Raw genomic sequence first — 22,300 nt, 5'->3', positions numbered from 1 at the left:
CTACAGCAGACTCTTGTTCAAGCCTAATTAGTTAAAAGACTTGCATCATTCCCTGAAGGCATGGTAGATTCTCAGAGGGAGCTGATCCAACAGATGTAGGGTCTTGGCTGAGAACACTGTGAGTGTGTCTACATTGCAATAAAAAACCCACAGCACTGAGTCTCAGAACTTGGTTCAATTGACTCAGACTTCTGAGGCTTAGGCTGCGGGGCTAAAAATTACAGTGTAGACACTAAGAGTCACTCAGAAACATTGAATTGTTTCCTTTCAATACTATGGATACATTCTAATATAAATACAAATATAAAATATAGGTATATAATATTAAAATCAATATTTTACTGTAAAGTAAAACTAAATGAAACATTGATGTTAACAGAACAAGAAAGTCAAAACCATTAATTTCAACTGTCTTCCATCAAAAATGTTTGTCAAAATTGAGACATTCTCATACAGCGTTTCAATTTTGATGACACTACCTTTTCCGTCAGAAAACTGTTCCTTTGACAGTTTTTCAACCATCTTTTGTACTGTCCTGTCTCTGAGAGTGGTCAATGCTGGATTCTCCAGAGAGAGGTGTTAAACATCCATACTGTAACATGTGGGGTGGGGGAGAATATCCTCTTGACCCCAGCTGCTGATCAGTTTATGTTCTAAATGACATGACTTTATAGCCCTTGTAATTTTTATCCTATCTGTGCTACTCCCAGAGAGAGAAATTGAGCAAGATGTTTCAAATTGTCATAAGTAACATAGCCAGAGGTTTTCCAGCTCTCTCATACTGCAGATCATTCCTCTTTTAATACCACAGGTGTGTATTTATCAAAAAGTTGAATTCTGTGGTCCACCAGCCAAGGCTCCACAATTTGAGAACTGCAGCTTTTGAACAGTATTCAGTGCTCATACATATTCTCTCTCATGTACAGACAAAAATCAAGAGCAAGTTACTGAGACATACAGCTGGTCAGAAAATGGAGGGTTTTTTCAATGGAAAATTTAGAGTTTTCAGTGAAAATCGAAAACTGAAATGTTCTGGCCAAAAACCAAAATATTTAATTTGCCAGCCTCGTCTCATCGAAATTGTAGTTCAGATGTTTCATGCTCCTGTTCTCTCTACAGACTTGGTTCTCTGGCTGTACTACATTTCCCATTAGGCACCACAGTCTCCTCTCTTAGTAAAATGAGGCAGTGCTTCATGCAGTTGCATGGCCACAATGCATCATGGGAGATGAAGGCCAGTTGGGAAGCCTGGCCCATCCAGGAGATCAGAAATATGAGGGAACCAAACTGCAACTCACATAATACATCACACTGGCATTTCAGAACTGATTTTTTTTTTCAGATTTTTGGACATTCCATTTTTCTACCAAAAAAATCCCCAAAATTTTCAGCAGAAAGCAGACACTTTTTTGCTAAAAAATTCATTTATTTGAAAACCCAATTTTCCATCATAGAACAGATTTGATGAAAAAATTTCCACCAACCCTGTTGAGATTATTGTGTAGCCAGGCTTGGTTCTAAAGTAGCAGGTTGTGATGTGATTTCTTTTATTTTGCATGTCTAGTTAATCATTTAAACCTCACTGAATGAATCATAGAATCACAGGGTTGGAAGGGACCTCAGGAGGCCATCTAGTCCAATCCCCTATACAAAGCAGGACCAACACCCATTAAATCATCCCAGCCAGGGCTTTGTCAAGCCGGGCCTTAAAAACCTCTAAGGATGGAGATTCCACCACCTCCCTAGGCAACCCATTCCAGTGCTTAACCACCCTCCTGGTGAAATAGTGTTTCCTGATATCCAACCTAGACCTCCCCCACTTCAACTTGCTTCTTGTTCTGTCATCTGTCACCACTAAGAACAGCCTAGCTCCATCCTCTTTGGAACCCCCCTTCAGGTCATTGAAGGTTGCTATCAAATCTCCCCTCACTCTTCTCTTCTGTAGACTAAATAACCCTATTTCCGTCAGCCTCTTCTCATAAGTCATGTGCCCTAGCCCCCTAATAATTTTTGCTGCCCTCTGCTGGACTTTCTCCAATTTGTCCACATCCCTTCTGCAGTGAGGGGACCAAAACTGGATGCAATACTCCAGGTGTGGCTTCACCAGTGCCAAATAGAGGGGAATAATCACTTTCTTCGGTCTGCTGGCAATGCTCCTACTAATGCAGCGCAATATGCCGTTAGCCTTCTTGGCAACAAGGGCACACTGCTGACTCATAGCCAGCTTATCATCCACTGTAATCCCAACGTCCTTTTCTGCAGCACTGCTGCTTAGCTGGTCGGTCCCCAGCATGTAGCAGTGCATGGGATTTTTCCTTCCTAAGTGTAGGACTCTGCACTTGTCCCTGTTGAACCTCATCAGATTTCTTTTGGCCCAATCCTCCAATTTGTTTAGGTCACTCTGGAACCTATCCCTATCCTCCAGTTTATCTACCTCTCCCCCCATCTTCGTGTCATCTGCAAACTTGGTGAGGGTGCAATTAATCCCATCATCCAGACCATTAATAAAGATGTTGAACAAAACCGGCCCCAGGATTGACACCTGGGGCACTCCGCTTGATACCAGCTGCCAAGTAGACATCAAGCCGTTTATCACTACCCATTAAGCCCGACAATCTAGCAAGTTTTCTATCCACCTTATAGTCCATTCATCCAATCCATACTTTTTTAACTTGCTGGCAAGAATACTGAGGGAGACCATATCAAAAAGCTTTGCTAAAGTCAAAATATATCACATCCATCGCTTTCCCCATATCCACAGTGCCAGTTATATCATCGTAGAAGGCAATCAGGTTGGTCGGGCATGACTTGCCCTTGGTGAATCCATGTTGACTGTTCTGATCCCCTTCCTCTCCTCCAAGTGCTTTAAAATGGATTCCTTGAGGACCTGCTGGGGACTGAAGTGAGGCTGACCGGTCTGTAGTTCTCCAGGTTCTCTTTCTTCCCTTTTTTAAATATGAGCACTATATTTGCCTTTTTCCAATTGTCCGGGACCTCCCCCGATAGTCATGAGTTTTCAGAGATAATGGCCAATGGCTCTGCAATCACATCAGCCAACTCCCTCAGCACTCTTGGATGCATTAGATCCGGACCAAGGACTTGTGTGTGTCCAGCTTTTCTAAATAGTCCTTAACCTGTTCTTTCACCATTGAGGGCTGCTCACCTCCTCCCCATACTGTGTTGCCCATGCAGCAGTCTGGGAGCTGACCTTGTCTGTGAAGACCGAGACAAAAAAAGCATTGAGTACTTCAGCTTTTTCCACATCATCTGTCACTATGTTGCCATTCAGTAAGGGTCCCACACTTTCCCTGACCACCTTCTTGTTGCTAACATACCTGTAGAAACCCTTCTTGTTACCCTTCACAACCCTTGCTAGCTGCAACTCCAATTGTGCCTTGGCCTTCCTGATTAGGTGAGAGGGATAGGTCAGTGGTTTAAGCATTGGCCTGCTAAACCCAGGGTTGTGAGTTCAATCCTTGAGGGGGCCATTTAGGGATCTGGGGCAAAAATTGGGGATTGGTCCTGCTTTGAACAGGGGGTTGGACTAGATGACCTCCTGAGGGCCCTTCCAACCCTGACATTCTATGATTATACCCCTGTATGCTCTAGCAATATCTTTATACTCCTCCCTAGTCATCTGTCCAAATTTCCACTTCTTGTAAGCTTCCTTTTTGAGTTTAAGCTCACAGAAGATTTCACTGTTAAGCCACACTGGTCGCCTGCCATATTTGCTATTCTTTCTGCACATTGGGATGGTTTGTTCCTGCACCCTCAATAAGGCTTCTTTAAAATACAGCCAACTCTCCTGGACTCCTTTCCCCCTCATATTAGCCTCCCAGGGGATCCTGCCCATCAGTTCCTTAGGGGAGTGTAAGTCTGCTTTTCTGAAGTCCAGAGTCTGTATTTTGCTACTCTCCTTTCTTCTTTTTGTCAGGATCCTGAACTCAACCATCTCATGGTCACTGCTGCCCAGGTTGCCACCCACTTCTACTTCCCCTACCAATTCTTCCCTGGAAGAATGGAACACACTGTCTTGATTAACTTCTTACTCATGTAAATGTCTAGTACTTATTTTCAGAATTACTCCTCTGTTGTCTCAATGCTATTTTGCAGCACTGTGATTAAAAGTGCTGAAGATTTAGTTGTTGTAGGCAAAAATGGATTGTGAAATCTATGCCGAAGTGTCTGATGTGGCACTACTGCTGGTACGTAGTAATTGCCCCTGACTGGAAGGTTTAGCCCGGGTTTTTGGTTTGAGAATGACCCAGCAGGTCTGACACTGAAAATTCACCTGAAAGGAGAACCCACTGTATTAAGTCAGTGTTCAGTTGTAAACTTTTAAAATACAATGATAATGTTTTGTTTGGAGTTATGAATATTTCAGAGTTACAAACAACATCCATTCCCAAGGTGTTCGTAACTCTGAAGTCCTACTGTATTTCCAGGGTGGCAGAATATCACAGTCAGAATGTCTCATTGCCACTAGAGTCCTGACCCTGGAGTCTTGTTTTAGAATTGCCGTTGTTTAGTCTGGTGTGGCTTTCTTGTAAAGGGGAGAGTATTTTGGTTGTGGACAGATGAATATTCTGCAATTCCAGAAATACATTTTGCCACAGTGAGTTGGTTTGGATCCATGTGGAAAATAATCTTACAAAACACAAAGAAAGCCATTACAACAATCCCTCACAGTGACGTATGGTATAATTAAAGGGGTAATTTTGTGGTAATTAAGTTACTCAAATCCTCCCCGCCCTATCCAAGGATAAACATTGCACAACACAAAAGTAAGAGTATTTATGAACTGTTCTTGGTTTAATAATACACTATGCCCATACTGCTCTCTACTTGTACTTAGAGTTATTTTTAAAAGAAGAATTACGAATGCAGGATTACTCATGCATCTGCCAGTATCAGCAGGAATGCAGGTCAGAACTCCTGTAAAGGGTTAATAAGCAATCTAGTTAGATATGCATTAGATTCTGTTTTGTTTAAATGGCTGATAAAATAAGTTGTGCTGAATGGAATGGATATTCCTGTTTTTGTGTCTTTTTGTAATTTAAGGTTTTGTCTAGAGGGATTCTCTATGTTTTGAATCGGATTATCCTGTAAGGTATTTACCATCCTGATTTTACAGAGGTGATTCTTTTACTTTTTCTTCAATTAAAATTCTTCTTTTAAGAACCTGATTGCTTTTTCATCGTTCTTCTGTGAGTTACACCTCTCTAAATGTAGAGTTCCTCAGTTTCAGTCCATCGTGGTTCTCCAGATTTATACTTGTGTGACCAAAACCAGAATTTGACCGTGTGTATGCAAAATTCCATGGGCAATTGCATTTATTTCCTGGAGGACCAAGTACAACTGAAACTAATTGTATTGGCTGTACATGCAGTTGTGTATATCTAAGTGTGGACACATGAAACCTTTCAGATTTTATCTGTTACAGAAGAAAGAGTCTGTTGTGCTCCCAGCTACATAGTAACTCAGTAACCAAGAGAGAAATTCTCTTGTGTGCAAAGGGCCAGTACATAGTCTTCAAAATGAGCCATCTGTTGGCTCTCTGCACAGGGGGGAATTTCACATAATTGCCTCCCACACCTCATTTGTGTCATTTCATGGTGTAAAATGATTTCTAATAGCTCCTTTCGGCTGTTCATTCAAATCATGTAGCCATATTCAAAATCACTGGCCTTTGAAAGCTTTATTTTATTGATATGGAGGAAAAAATTAACATGACCTTAACATATGAACAGTTGTTTCACTCTTACAAATCCCTATTTAATTCCTCACAGAAATTATTTGCACGTGATCTTTGAAATGCTAACGCTGGCTCTGCCATGTAAGGAGAGTAACCATTCAATTTCGGTCTCTTTTATCTACATAAATTGTGAAAACTCATGATACAATAGGATTTCTAGATCAGTTTATTTGGCAGCCTTGGGCTGTCAGATTTTATGTAGTTTCTTATCTAAAGGTGGGTCTCCCTCTGAATAAGTTGTTTGTTATTGGAATAAATATTTACAGTGAATCAGACGTCAACTCAGTGGATGAAACATCAGATGTAGTTGTAAACTATTCCCACTATAGTTACTTTTGTCAGGTGTCTTTTTGTTGTGTGTATTTCACTGTTGCTAACCTCGAGATCAAAACCCCTGAATTAGACCCCCCCGCAAACTAATGAGATTTTAAAACATGATATTATTTTTTCCATCTTTTGATTTTGAACACCTCCTGCCCATCTCCTGTGTGTGTGTGACAATTACCATTGCTCACTCTCCTAAATGTATTGGGTAACGTGATTTTGGCCCCCGCTGCATGAGATCTCACCCCGACATCGGCCCATTCCCTGCCCAGCAATTAATCCTGTCCCCCAGCCCTGTCCAAAAGTTCAGTCTGCACCCAGCCCACATTCCCCATCAGTTCAGCCCAGCCTCATCTCTGTCCCACCTGGGGTTCTTGACCCTACTTTTTCTAGATGTGGGCTGACAGCAGAGGGGTTCCCTCTCCCCTTTCTAGAGTGGGGGGCGCAGCTCCAGTGCCTCTTCACCCCCCTCTACCTCTTCCCAGGCTGGATGCAGCAGGGGGAGGGGCAAGGAGGGGAGGCACAGTTCTGTCTGGGTTGCTCACAGGCAGGGAGGAGGGAGTGGAGCCTCACTGAGCTGATGGGCTCTTTGCATCCTCTCCCCTCCTTTGAGAATGGAGAACGAGAGTAGAGACTCTGCTGGATTCTGGCAGGGCAAAAATTTGCAAGGCACCTGGAGCTTCTTGCATCATCGTGAGATGGGCTCCAGAATGCTCTAAAATTCTGGCACTAATAAAAAAATTTAAAAAAAACCCATGATAGTTGGCAATACAGGTATTTTGTCATATCAAGTTATTTGTGCAACTTTAAAATCATGGTCAAAATTGACTCATGATTTTGGGTGCCTATTTTTTGGTGCCCAGTTTGCATCACCTTATGGGGGCCTGATGTCATGACCCTGTGGCTTTTGAACCTGAGTCTGTGAGGTTCCCAACTGAGTGCTATCTCCCTGCTCTCAGCCAGCAGCTTCTTCCCAACTGACCAGGTGGAGCAACCATACAACCTGAAGTTACATGAGGGAGGCTTCCCTTGGGCCTGCTTGAGGAACAACAGGACCTCTGATTGGTCAGGGCTTCCTATTTAAACACAAAGAGAGGTACAGGAAATTGGTTGCACTACTAGGCACTATCTGGTTATTGTATGGACACTCTAGTGATCCCTCACTCTCAAGTGGGGAGGGAGGCCATTCCACCTCATTGCATGTGGCAACAGTAGTCGGGCTCAGGCCCCTCTGGCTGTGGCCAAGCAACAAGTAGTCTATAGCTCACAGCCTCCTGGGTGGTCAAATAACAGTTAAGAGTCTAAGGCTGTGACCAGAGTCCCAGGGGAGCCACACTGAGGTAACTCTATTAGGGCAAACTGCAAAGAAAGGGGCAGACAATCCCCAAAGCTGGTGGTCATTCCAATACTTAGATCCTCCAAGCTAGCCACAAAACAACTTCTATAATACCTTATTGGTTACACAGAAGCCAAAACACAGTTTCCTTAAAAGCAACCCAGCCCTTGGGTTCCCGCCAGACAGCCATGTCAAATATGAAAGTTCAATCAATCCGAAAGGATCAGATCCATTACCTTCCAGGATAATGAATATTTCAGATCTTACTCAAATACATGCTTACAGCCAATTCTTAATTAAACTAAAATTTTTAAAAAATAAAAGAGGGTATTGGTTAAAAGATTATACAAACAGATATGAGTACAGCTGTGAAATCAGTGTCATAGTAGAGATGGTGAGCTTTAGTGTTGCAAAGAGTTCTTGAAGCAGTGATGGCATAAACTGCTAACTGGTTAAATCTCTGGTTGCTCCCAATTATCTGGAAGGTCTGCAGTCCCTTGGTTAGAATACTCCCATTAGCATAAGTTCATAGTCCAGAGATCAGATCAGGTAAGAGGCAAAATGGAGATGTTTCTTGGGCCTTTTATAGTTTCTGCCCTAGTTTATATGGAGGGAAAGCCACTGTTTCAAACAAAGCCCTCCGCACAGCTTGTGGAAAAATTCAGGTAACACGATGGTGTTTAGTGTCACATGGTCTCAACACAGGCCTTTGCATGCGCCGCTGAGTCATAGCAGGAACCATCACCCATACTCTAGCTAGAATATCCACAGGAAAGTCCATTAGGTGTAGATGAGCTTCTGCCATGGCCCATTGTGAGTTAAGTGTTCTTTGATGGGCCATTCAACTTTAATAGTCCCTTCACAATGTGATGGCTAAATACCTTGTGGGTCTTACCACAGGAGCAAACACATTTGAAATACAGGTACATAGTCAATATACATAACTCCAGAAACAAAAGCGATACATGATACAAATAGGATAATCATGTTCAGCAAACCATAATTTTTTAGACACCTTACATGACATACTGTGCACAAGCTTTGTTGTATAATTGTATAACAGTTGTAGTAACACTAATCTACATGGTCACATTTTAATCAGATAATGTCAGAGGGGCTCTGGCCCCCAAGCGGGGCAGAGCAATAAGCAGTCTTTAGCCCTGAGCTTCCTGGCTAAGACAGACAGCAATCAATAATCTAGAGCCCACAACCTCCTGGCTGGGGCAACCAACAATCAAGGTATAGGCCTTCAGGGCTAGGGTGAGTGTGCTACCAATCCCTAGGTGTGGGGTAGCAGCAAAAGGGGTAGAAGGACCCAACCCCACCCTATTTCACTGGATCCCAGCCCAGGGCCCTATTAGTGGTGAGTAGTCCCACCCCTGGGTTGGCAGGGAAACCAAAATCCGCTGCTTGGCTTCCTGGCAACACAGTCTGGCTGAAGTCTGGTTCCCCAGGGCTACTTCCTACTCCAGCTAGTCAGCGTTGCTCCATCGAGCTGGGGTTCTGTCTCGTTTTCTCATAGTGGGGCAGCAGCCTCTTCAGCTACTCCTTGGGGTCCTCTTCATTCAGTAGAGTTCTGGTCTGCTCGGCTGCTGGACTAGGGTCCTGCAGAAGGGTCAACCTGCCTAGAAGAGACATCTGCTTCCTTCCCTTGTGCAGCCTCAACTGTGCTGCAGGGCCCACCCTTTTATACTTCCTGTTGTACCCCGCTACTTCCGGCAGGGGGTGGGGAGGGTTTGGTTCTGCCCATCACGGGGAGTGGAATGGTCCCTCACTCTCAAGTCTGGAGGGAGGCCACTCCACTCACTACAGCCCTCTTGCCTCATGCTACAGACTCTGACCTGCTTGATTCCTGGTATCCTGACCTTGGCTTGACTCCTGGTGACCCAAATATTGTCTAACCTTCTTGGGGTTAATTTGACTGGCTCCTGCCTGATTCCTGGTAACATGAACATGACACTCCTGAATCAGGTTGCTAACCACTAGATCTGGCTGCCTACCGCCTGGCTCTGACACCCGATTTTCAGAAGAGCTGAGCACTGCCCTCTGAAAATCAGATTCCTTTTAGGTGTCTCAAGCTGGACTCCCAATATTGTGAGTAAAATTTGAAAAATTAGGTATATGTACTTTGAACAAATGTTCTTATCTATGTGCTACTAGTAATAGCTTGCATTATTGAAAAATAGGGAAAATTCAATACCGCATTTGCTTTTCACTGTTTATTCTATTCTGTTTGTTTACAATAACATTGATTTAGCTTTTGTTTATTTTCAATCTCACCTTCAAACTCTCGAAGTGGCAATGTGTAGGCTGCAAATGCTGCAAGGGAATATTTGTTTTAAAACAGCTGTTTTCATCTGAATTGCACACACATTATGCAAGATTTATTTTTGTTTTTATTATGCAATAACGTTTTTCCAAAATATGAAGTCTCATCCAAAAATTAGCTGTGAGTCTTCCTTTATCGCAAAGATAGCACTACCAAGGAAATTAGGGTCAGAATAATATCATCTTGAGTGAATTCATAGGAAATGGAAAGCAAAGCTTTCTAAATGATTCCAGTAAATAATCAATAATTCCTATCATGTGCAAATAGATTACCTAAAATTAGATGCTTAAAATTCCATTAAGATGAGATGATCATTCAGGCTGTTGTATATATAGCTATAGTCCCTGACTCTTCTCTGAACACGCTTTCTTATTTTTGCCCAGTTATTTCAGTATACAGTAGACTTGGCACTCAAAAGTGCCACCTGGTGAATATATAGTTGCACTTACAACTGTGTTTGTTTGCTCTGGTTGTGTATGTAATTGTGCCAGTTTTGTATGTTCAAGTTGGGGTCTCTCTTTATTAAATCTATGATAGTATTCGGGTAATGTAACATCATCACGTGGTGCAATATCGTGAACTTTGTGTCATGATGGTTTGGAAGCAGAAGACAATGTTTTGGGGGTATTTATTGAATATGTTTGTATTTATATATGCAAAACAACTTACTTAGGAGAACTCATTGCTGTTTGAAAGTAACAGTTTGATTGTCCTCGGGACTAAAACCTTTATCAATAATCCACAGGCAGCAGCAGTTAAAGTATCCCAATATTGTTCCTGAAAACTTGGCTGGAACTTCTTTCTGCTGGGTCCATTTAGCCACTGTATCTGTACAGCAAGGTGCCATTTGTTGTGTGATCTTTGTGATGAGAGGATATTTATTCACTGGGAAATGGACTGCAAACATAGCAAGTCATTTTTCATAGGCCGCTGGAGAGCAGTTGGATTGATTTAGAACATGGTTGATTTAATTCAACAAATAGAAAACTTTGCTTTATATCACCCATTTTAATCATGTTTTCCATTTGTCCTTATTTTCTTAAGGAAAGGCTGATATAACTATCAAAACATGTTTCTTTGGCAACCTGCACTATAGCAGTCAGGATTATGCCAGTTACTGTGTAATAATAGCTAGCCTATGATGCACAGAGAGTCTGGATGCTATTTTCTGGAAGAAAAATACAATTAATCTTCTTACTATATATTTGGGTAGGTCCTTAGAATAACCAAATACAATTTTGTTTTGTACAATAACTCTTAAATCAGACCTTTAATTTGATCCCAGATGTATAGTTTCCCAGGCCTCATGATGTAATGAGATGGGAATTGCTTGCCGCTGATGCTGTCACAGACAGAGATGTTGATTTGATTATTTATAGTTAAATATAGCTTTTGCATTAGATTTGGTATGACTTTTTTTTAACCAGACAGATACACGATACACATTGATGCACGTTGATTTAACCATCTATGTAGCCATCCTTCAGAAATTAAGACTCTGAATATTCTTTTTATATTTCAATTTTTAATTACTCCATTTTTTTCATTGGTAGAAAATATGTTTCTTATTTACCAGGTAACTTTTTACCCATGATTTCTATCAAGCTGCTTTTGGATGGAAATTGGAATTGAATTAAAAAATGCACATATCAATCAGCATTTAAAAATTGTTTTAATTAGTTAAATAAAACTACTTTAAATGTATAGATTACATAAGAAAAAAAGTGAAACTAAAAGTGTTTCTGCAGATCTTTTGTGCACAACAGGCTGAAATGACTAACAACTGGAAATAAGTAAATTACCAGAGTTCACTCCGTTCTAAAGACCAAAAATAATATAAAAACTTAAGGCAGTACATGGCATGTTGTGCCATATTTATAGAGCTGGAGTTCAAAAGTTTGTTAAAGATGGCTTGCCCCCAATTGATTCTGTATATAAAACAAGTAGCACCTTAGAGACTAACCAATTTATTTGAGCATGAGCTTTTGTGAGCTACAGCTCACTTCATTGGTTGCATCCAATGAAGTGAGCTGTAGCTCACGAAAGCTCATGCTCAAATAAATTGGTTAGTCTCTAAGGTGCCACTAGTCTCCTTTTCTTTTTGCGAATACAGACTAACACGGATGCTACTCTGAAACCTGTATATAAAACAAAATCTTGGACTCGGTCCTCACAGTATATAAGGAGGGCTCATTGGTTCAGCATATAATTAAAAAAATTATTTTAGTAGATTATAGTATGTTTCAGCCCGTGTAAGGTGTGGCTTGCCTGTTATGGGTTGGAGGGCCTGGGGTGAGCACACCCTGATTACTGCATTTTCCACTGCATGCATCCGATGAAGTGAGCTGTAGCTTATGCTCAAAGCTGAAAGCTTATGCTCAAATAAATGTGTTAGTCTCTAAGGTGCCACAAGTCCTCCTGCTCTTTTTGCGGATGCAGACTAACACGGCTGCTACTCTGAAACCTGATTACTGAATGAACCACAGCTGAGAAATCATGTGATTTCCCCATAAAAAGCTGTTGGGGATGAGGGTGATCAGGAAACTGCAGAAAGTGAAAGGCTCTTGCAGGAAATGTCTGATATCAGGGGAGTTTGGAGCCTTCTGTGGGAAACCCTGATTGGGTCTGGGCTTGGAGGCCAGAACTGGAAGGCTGAGCCGGGAGGGGAGAACAGATTGGGGCAGAAGAAGAGCTCTGGTGGTGATAGAACATGCCACAGCTAAGTATAAACTTTTCTGTTGTGGTGATGAATGTCATTTTGGGACTCTGAGGATTGTTGTGAACTGTTTCAATTAAAGTGGGCATGGTTGGTGGTAACTCAGAGAAGCCCAAGTGTGGTTCTTTAGGAGCCTCAAGGAGAGGAGAAACAGTGGGTGGGGTGCTGCAGAGTGATCTCCAGCCATGAGGGGTCACTCAGGAGGCAGTTGGCCTTGTTACAGGCCTTAACTTTAGGTTTAATTTTCAACATGTTTGTTTTCAAAAATAAAACTCCAATTTAAATTTTAAAAATCTGGTGTTTTGGTTTGTTTTATTTTATTTTTATTCTGATTTTTATTCATGGTCCTGGAGAGTCATCAGTTGGTAACTACCACTGGTAACTACTCACTACTGAGCTGGGGTGGATTTGATTCAGTGATCTATTATACAGGTAAAATGCTCCATCAAGTTAAACCAGCAACCCCACCATCACCACTGTTATGAATCTACAGAAAAGGACGGTGTTCCATCGGGACAGCTTGTGCCAAAAGAGAAATAACTGGCACAGAGAAAAGGAGTACTTGTGGCACCTTAGAGACTAACCAATTTATTTGAGCATAAGCTTTCGTGAGCTACAGCTCACTTCATCGGATGCATAGTGAGCTGTAGCTCACGAAAGCTTATGCTCAAATAAATTGGTTAGTCTCTAAGGTGCCACAAGTACTCCTTTTCTTTTTGCGAATACAGACTAACACGGCTGTTACTCTGAAAACTGGCACAGAGTATGCTCTAGTCATTAACTTTTGAATCATCTCTTTTGAGCCTCTTTCAGAAACAGATTCTCAAGGCACTTTCTCTAGTTAGAAAACAAAAAACAAAACACAGCCTCCAGAAGGCTTTCATTTTTAAGAATCCTCTTCCTTGGGAGAAAGTAGCAAACCTGGCATTGAGGAGACTGCTGTCAGAAGTATACTGAAGCCCACACAGGGGAACCTGATAACAGATAAGCAATTGCTGCATGGAGACCTAGCTGCCGAGCATGAGTAGATGTAGTTGTAACTCCTTAAGGTGCTCTGTCTGCCTTTAGTGGCTGGACCTCATAGAGATTTGAGTCTGTATAGTCTTTGAACTAACAGACCAGAGCTCCTGTTGTTAGGCCAATAGGTCCTGGGTAAAACCCTAAAGATCACGTTACATAATTATATATTTACTGGCAGTTGTGTTATTCTTTCACTAGATGTCTCTCTGTGCTATGGAGATTTCCAGATGAAGTATGCTTCCTGGTAAGCAAGGGAAATAAAGGTGGAACTCAAGCTACATGGGAGCCTGTCTGTGGATAAGAAATCCAACACTCAATATAATGTGACTAGGGGAGCCTTTAGTTACAGCTGCTGCTGTATTTTAAGCAGTCGGTCAGTCCTCTTTTCTTGCTTTCAACAATCAACAAGATTTTCTTCCCTTTTTTTTTTTTCCATCTAGAATCTAAAGCATCTTAACCCATTTACTGGATCATTCCTTGGCAAACCTGATTCAGGATTAGAAGCAGTGACCTGGAGTGGCCTGAAAGTTACATCAATAAAGGGAAGTGTGATCCAACCTAGACTCAGTAGCTAGAAGATAGGAAGTAAAAAACCTGGCACCAGATTCAGTTATATAAGGGACAAACCTAATGTCATTTGTCTCAGTCTCACTGGACAGCAACTATCCACCTGCTTCTTTCCTCCTATCTAGCTGATCAGGTGGTTTTTCAGCAGTGAATGACTGATGGATCCGGATCATCTGTCCATGGAATTCATTCACAAGACTTGTTGCTTCCCTTCCTTACATTCCTCCTCTTGCTGTTGATCTTCAACATGGCTCCAGCCACACTTCATTTACCTGGCACTACTGGTGAATGAGTATTAAGACAAGCCATCAACCAGACAGAGCAGTAGTGGTTTAAGCCTTGTATCCCATCTAGAGCACTGTTATTACCTTCCTATAAGGCATTTGGCTATTCTATTCCATTAACTTTTGTTCTTGCATCAGTCATGTTTCACGTTATTTAACTTTTTGTAAGACATGCTGGGTTACAGTTTTATGTACACACTATATGCATATTTATTAAGGCAACAGGAAACATTTAGCAGCTGAGTTTCTTGAAACTAAAGTAACTGTTTCAGATTCAAAGTTCAAATCTATTTGTGTGAGGAAAGACAGATCTCTTCAGTTTTCCAGAGCTGCAGCTGTTTCAATACCCCAGTGTGATACAAGCATTTGTATGTGCATTAATGTGTATTCATCTTTGTGTTTGTAAGGCCATTAGAGATAGTTGCTGACAGTTACTGTTGTGCTAGGGACTTTGTTATTGCTGCTTAATGATTCTCTCACCTGAAGCTACCTCTCTTACTAAAAGAAAAGGAGTACTTGTGGCACCTTAGAGACTAACCAATTTATTTGAGCATGAGCTTTCGTGAGCTACAGCTCACTTCATCGGATGCATACCGTGGAAACTGCAGCAGACTTTATATATACACAGAGAATATGAAACAATACCTCCTCCCACCCCACTGTCCTGCTGGTAATAGCTTATCTAAAGTGATCATCAGGTTGGGCCATTTCCAGCACAAATCCAGGTTTTCTCACCCTCCACCCCCCCACACAAATTCACTCTCCTGCTGGTGATAGCCCATCCAAAGTGACAACTCTTTACACAATGTGCATGATAATCAAGTTGGGCCATTTCCTGCACAAATCCAGGTTCTCTCACCCCCTCACCCCCCTCCAAAAACCACACACACAAACTCACTATCCTGCTGGTAATAGCTCATCCAAAGTGACCATTCTCCCTACAATGTGCATGATAATTAAGGTGGGCCATTTCAGCACAAATCCAGGTTTTCTCACATCCCCCCACCCCCATACACACACAAACTCACTCTCCTGCTGGTAGTAGCTCATCCAAACTGACCACTCTCCAAGTTTAAATCCAAGTAAAACCAGAACATCTGGGGGAGATGGGTAGGAAAAAACAAGGGGAAATAGGCTACCTTGCATAATGACTTAGCCACTCCCAGTCTCTATTTAAGCCTAAATTAATAGTATCCAATTTGCAAATGAATTCCAATTCAGCAGTTTCTCGCTGGAGAATCAAATCCGCACAGACACACCCCTGGAACACCGACCTGGGATATTCTATCTACTACCCAAGATCCATAAACCTGGAAATCCTGGGTGCCCCATCATCTCAGGCATTGGCACCCTGACAGCAGGATTGTCTGGCTATGTAGACTCCCTCCTCAGGCCCTACGCTACCAGCACTCCCAGCTACCTTCGAGACACCATTGACTTCCTGAGGAAACTTCAATCCATCGGTGATCTTCCTGATAACACCATCCTGGCCACTATGGATGTAGAAGCCCTCTACACCAACATTCCACACAAAGATGGACTACAAGCCGTCAGGAACACTATCCCCGATAATGTCACGGCTAACCTGGTGGCTGAACTTTGTGACTTTGTCCTTACCCATAACTATTTCACATTTGGGGACAATGTATACCTTCAGATCAGCGGCACTGCTATGGGTACCCGCATGGCCCCACAGTATGCCAACATTTTTATGGCTGATTTAGAACAACGCTTCCTCAGCTCTCGTCCCCTAAAGCCCCTACTCTACTTGCGCTATATTGATGACATCTTCATCATCTGGACCAATGGAAAAGAAGCCCTTGAGGAATTCCACCATGATTTCAACAATTTCCATCCCACCACCAACCTCAGCCTGGTCCAGTCCACACAAGAGATCCACTTCCTGGACACTACAGTGCTAATAAACAATGGTCACATAAACACCACCCTATACCGGAAACCTACTGACCGCTATTCCTACCTGCATGCCTCCAGCTTTCACCCTGACCACACCACACGATCCATCATCTACAGCCAAGCTCTGCGATACAACCGCATTTGCTCCAACCCCTCAGACAGAGACAAACACCTACAAGATCTCTGTCAAGCTTTCTTACAACTACAATACCCACCTGCAGAAGTAAAGAAACAGATTGATAGAGCCAGAAGAGTTCCCAGAAGTTACCTACTACAGGACAGGCCTAACCAAGAAAATAACAGAACGCCACTAGCCGTCACCTTCAGCCCCCAACTAAAACCCCTCCAACGCATTATTAAGGATCTACAACCTATCCTAAAGGATGACCCAACACTCTCACAAATCTTGGGAGACAGGCCAGTCCTTGCCTACAGACAGCCCCGCAACCTGAAGCAAATACTCACCAACAACCACATACCACACAACAGAACCACTAACCCAGGAACTTATCCTTGCAACAAAGCCCGTTGCCAATTGTGCCCACATATCTATTCAGGGGACACCATCACAGGGCCTAATAACATCAGCCACACTATCAGAGGCTCGTTCACCTGCACATCCACCAATGTGATATATGCCATCATGTGCCAGCAATGCCCCTCTGCCATGTACATTGGTCAAACTGGACAGTCTCTACGTAAAAGAATAAATGGACACAAATCAGATGTCAAGAATTATAACATTCATAAACCAGTCGGAGAACACTTCAATCTCTCTGGTCACACAATCACAGACATGAAGGTCGCTATCTTAAAACAAAAAAACTTCAAATCCAGACTCCAGCGAGAAACTGCTGAATTGGAATTCATTTGCAAATTGGATACTATTAATTTAGGCTTAAATAGAGACTGGGAGTGGCTAAGTCATTATGCAAGGTAGCCTATTTCCCCTTGTTTTTTCCTACCCATCTCCCCCAGATGTTCTGGTTTTACTTGGATTTAAACTTGGAGAGTGGTCAGTTTGGATGAGCTACTACCAGCAGGAGAGTGAGTTTGTGTGTGTATGGGGGTGGGGGGGATGTGAGAAAACCTGGATTTGTGCTGAAATGGCCCACCTTAATTATCATGCACATTGTAGGGAGAATGGTCACTTTGGATGAGCTATTACCAGCAGGATAGTGAGTTTGTGTGTGTGGTTTTTGGAGGGGGGTGAGGGGGTGAGAGAACCTGGATTTGTGCAGAAAATGGCCCAACTTGATTATCATGCACATTGTGTAAAGAGTTGTCACTTTGGATGGGCTATCACCAGCAGGAGAGTGAATTTGTGTGGGGGGGTGGAGGGTGAGAAAACCTGGATTTGTGCTGGAAATGGCCCAACCTGATGATCACTTTAGATAAGCTATTACCAGCAGGACAGTGGGGTGGGAGGAGGTATTGTTTCATATTCTCTGTGTATATATAAAGTCTGCTGCAGTTTCCACGGTATGCATCCAATGAAGTGAGCTGTAGCTCACGAAAGCTCATGCTCAAATAAATTGGTTAGTCTCTAAGGTGCCACAAGTACTCCTTTTCTTTTTGCGAATACAGACTAACACGGCTGTTACTCTGAAACCTCTCTTACTAATTCATTGATTCTATTATTCATCATTGTGTTCTAGCTATGCTGAAAAAAGACCAAATAAAGCTATTTTGAAAATTAAAGGCTCTATGCATTTGTTCTCTGAGTAGCCTGCACATTACTTTATACCGTGATCCCATTTCCTCCATCTGAGCAAAACAGAAACAAGCCAAGCAAGTTGGTACCTGGCAGAGAGAGACACACAGCCACTGCAAGGAGCTGTGTTCATGACTTAGTAGGTGGTACTTTCCCACAAGTTAGAAATGACCCAAAGCCCCAGCATGGTTTTAAGGTGTTGCTGGAGGTGCAGTCTTTTGGATGAATTGTAAAAGAATAGTTATTTGTACAGCCATAATGGCTGCTGACTTTCATTTTAAAAGAGATTAAGTTTAGATTCTGGCACCCGCCACCTAAATGTGCTGTTGCACCAAACGGCTGTGAGCTGACACCCATTCAACTCCCAGTTCAAAAGGACAGAAGACAGTTTGGGGAGAGGGAAAAATCCAACTCTGAGAAGATATTTCTGTGATGGTGAAAATTCAGATATGGGGTAGAATACTGTCATTCTTCCCTTTAAAAAACTATGTTAAGATAGTGGGATTTAAGTGTCCTGGGCCCTATCTGAAAATATTAATGAAGGGGGGAAATTGTTTCCTTGTCTGAGCCTTGTGCTGACAGAATATGGAGAGTTAGGGTTTGTCTACACTGGCAAGTTTTGTCACCAAAAACTGCCTTTTGGCGACAAAACAGCAAGAGTGTACACACTACAATGGGACTTTTGTCGCGAAAAACGCCCAGTTTCGGCAACAAAAAACTTCCACCCCTATCAGAGAATTTTCTCTTTCCCCCTTCCTTTATTGTCGACAAAGAGCCAGTGTAGACACTGCTGATTGGTTTGTTGACAGAACTGGCTTCCGACAGTATCCCACAATGCCTGCCCTGATTGCTCTGCTCAGTGTTTTGATCTCTGCATGCCCCTCTCCTTTCAAAGCTGCTCCCTTTGGGGAACAAACAAAGAGCAGATCATTGGAATTCTCCTGTTCTGCTCTGCACTAGGAACACAGCAGCAGGCAACAACAACGAGAAGTCCTTGTGGCACCTTAGAGACTAACTAATTTATTTGGGCATAAGCTTTCGTGAGCTAAAACCCACTTCATCAGATGCATGGAGTGAAAAATACAGAAAGCAGTACAAATATTATGTTAAATATAAATACAGACGGCTGTTGCGGGGGGAGGGGGACAGACTGCTGTGCTGCTTTGCCATTCCTCAGCACGGAGAGCTCACAGAGCTACTCCTGGTGCTGCTCTCGGCAGCTGAGGGGGCTGTGGGAGAACTCGGAGAGAATCCCAAGATGCACAGCGATCAGCTCTTCCTTCCCACAAGAGTGCACTGTGGGATACATACCCACGGTGCATTGCTCACCCTGTCGATGATGGTGTCCCCAGGGTGGATGTGATCTGTCGACAGAGGGAGCAAGTGTGAACACCCTTTGGCGATTTTTGTTTTGTCGACTTTTGGGTGTTGACATAAGTTTTGTCAACAAAACTGGGTAGTGTAAATAAGCCCTTAGTAGAGAGGGACAGATGGTGACTCCTGGAGAATTCTGAGCTTGCAGCACCCTAACCCACTTAATGACTTTTCAAAAAAACTCCCACAGCTGTTAATGTCTTCTGCAAAATGTCCCTGTGGTTCTGACAGCTAGTCAGCTCAGGGCATGACCTCAAAGAAATGTTAATTCACTATGTGGAGGTAACAAAGGTATGTAAATAGCTTAGCAGACACAGGCCATTCTCTTGTGCTGATAAAAATCAAGAATAGATGTTAATTGTATCTACCTACGTTCTGTTAAATGTATATCTGTGTAACCAAATTAACCTGTAGTTCCTAAATCCTTTTCATGTCTTGTAAGTCTATATTACTTTTACATTATGTATGCAACTATACTAAATTGTCATTAGATCAAAAGGCCTGCATTTAGCATTTAGATGAAGTTTACTAGAAGGATAGTGGCATAGTCTTAGGCCTTGTCTACACTTCAGAGTTTTGTCACCACAAATTATGCTGACATACAGCCACCGCTTTAAATCACTGTTGCGTGTCCACACTATGCTCTTTGTGGCAGCAGAACGCATCCACACTAGCAGCTCTTGCATCAGCATAGAGAGCAGTGCACTGTGGGTAGCTATCCCACTGTGCAAGTGGCTGCAGGGTGCTTTGGGAAGGGTTTGCAATGCCACATGGGGCAGGTACAGCGTCACGTGATGCAGGTTTCTCAATCCCATCATTCCATGGGCATCCTACTAGATTGCCAGCTGCTTTTTAATGGAAGGGGGGAGTTGTAAGGGGAGTAATGTGGGGGGGGGGGGCAGAGAGAGAGAGTGTGTGGTGTGGGAGTGTGTATGTGAGAGTGTGTGTGTGTTGGAAGAAAGTGAGTGTGTCAACATGCTGTCTCTTTAGAGTTGCCAACCCTCCCGGTTTCACCATGAGTCTCCCGGAATCAGGCTCTATCTCCCGGAGGCTACTGAAGCCAACCCGGGAGATTTTAGTTGCTAAAAGTCTGGCGTGCAGTGGGGCTAAGGCAGGCTCCCTGTCTGCCCTGGCCCTGCGCTCCTCCCGGAAGTGACTGCACGTCCCTACAGCCCCTGGGTGCAGGGTGGATGGGGGTATGCAGTGGACGGGGGAATGCAGAGGACATAATATACCTGGACTTCAGCAAGGCTTTAGACACAGTGCCACATGACATACTGATAAGTAAGCTGGAGAAATGTGGGCTTGGCGGAACTAGTATTAAGTGGGTACATAATTGGTTAAACAACCACAAACAAGGAGTAACTATTAATGGAATGATGTCAGATTGGTGGGAAGTCTCAAGTGAAGTTCCACAGGGATCTGCTCCGGATCCAGTGTGATTTAACATCTTTATTAATGACCTGGATGGAGGAGTAGAGAGCATACTGATCAAATTTGCAGATGACACAAAGCTAGTGGGGGTTACCAACACTTCTGAGGACAGAGCTAAAACTCAGAGGGATCTTGATAAATTCGAGAACTTGACTATAGACAACAAAATGAAATTCAGCAAAGACAAATGTAAGGTGCTACACTTAAGGAAGAAAAACCAAATGCACGAATACAGAATGGGGATAACTGGCTTGGCAGCAGCACCACTGACTAGGATCTGGGAGGAGTGGTGGATCACAACCTCAACATGAGTCAGCAATGTGATGCTGTTGCAAAAAAAGCAAATGCAATTTTAGGTTGCATAAACAGAGGCATAGCATGCAAGTCACAAGAGGTGATAGAATGCTCTATTTGGCATTGACTAGGCCTCAGCTGGTGTACGGTGTCCAATTTTGGTCACCATGTATAGAAAGGATGTAAAAAAACTGGAAAGGATCCAGAGGCAAATAACAAAGATGATCAAAGGGATGGAATGCAAGCCACATGAGCAAAGGCTGAAGGAACGGAGTATGTTTAGTTTGGAAAAGAAGATATTAAGCGACGACATGATAGCGGTCTTCAAATACTTGAAAGTTTGCCATAAAAAAAGATGGAGAAAAGGTGTTCTCTCTTGCTACAGGGGGGATGAACAACAGGAAATGGGTTCAAACTGCAGCATAGTGGATTCAGATTAAATCTCAGGAAAAACTTGCTAACTGTAAGAACAGTAGGACAATGGAACAGACTCTACGGAAGTTGTGGAAGCTCCTTCACTGGAGGTTTTTCCAAAGGAGGCTGGATAACCATCTGTCTTGGAAGGTTTAGCCACAACAAGTCCTGCATCTTGGCAGGGTGTTAGACTAGATGACCCTAGCAGTCCCTTCTAGCCCTGTGATTCTATGCAGTTAGTCATGAGTATATGTTTTTCTTTCCCTTGTCTTCTGTTATTACAGTTTTCTTAATATTTCTTCCCTGGTTTAGAAGAGCAGAAGGTGATATGGATTAGAGTTGAAATGCATTTGGTAGAGCTGCGTAGGGCTCAGAACCAGAGCAACATATAAACTATGATGAGTTGCACTGGCAGAGGAGGGTAGGAATGAAAGAGCAAGAGGTACTGCTGATTGGTAACTGAAGTGCACTGTGCAATAAATAGCAAGCACAAGTGACCTGGGAGAAGTTTGCTTGACCATCCTTCCTTTCCTTATACCTGACTTTACAAGAACATAGCCAATCAGAGCATCCCCCTTCCCCATGTGCTTCCCCAGTCTCCCTTAAGAAACTGTTCCACCCCTCCTTTGTGGGTGACAATATGTTTACTGCTCAGAAGCAGTAGATCAGTCTGTTCATTGTCTGTTTTCCCCTCAGTGGCTTATTTCAATTACAGTAAATGTACTGTTCAGAGGCATTGATGTCTGCCCACAGATATTTCCCCTCTCAGTTCTTCAGTCTTTATGACTGACACCCATTGAGGGATGCTTTAACTCTGAGGTT

At 42.8% G+C, this 22,300-nt stretch overlaps 1 protein-coding gene across 5 annotated transcripts in view; it reads left to right on the top strand.

Annotated features, from left to right (window-relative positions):
- The window catches only part of LOC311523322 (OX-2 membrane glycoprotein-like), a 135,687-nt gene that overhangs the window by 36,860 nt on the left and 76,527 nt on the right, over positions 1–22,300 (top strand). The window contains exon 7 of one of the 5 annotated variants that reach the window (XM_084633171.1): positions 13,921–14,890. The exons of 2 other annotated variants lie outside the window; for them this stretch is intronic. In XM_084633171.1, the coding sequence (XP_084489297.1) occupies positions 13,921–13,937 (17 nt within the window). In that variant the 3' untranslated portion in view covers positions 13,938–14,890. Of the gene's footprint in view, positions 1–3,934; positions 5,010–10,489; positions 11,168–13,920; positions 14,891–22,300 lie in introns of those variants that run through there. 2 more of the 5 variants (XM_084633172.1, XM_084633174.1) reach the window with 2 other exon arrangements.

This window comes from Lepidochelys olivacea, assembly GCF_965140295.1.
Source record: "Lepidochelys olivacea isolate rLepOli2 genome assembly, chromosome: 1".
In the NCBI taxonomy this organism is placed as follows: Eukaryota; Metazoa; Chordata; order Testudines; family Cheloniidae; genus Lepidochelys; species Lepidochelys olivacea.
This window is presented reverse-complemented; position numbering and strand designations above follow the sequence as displayed.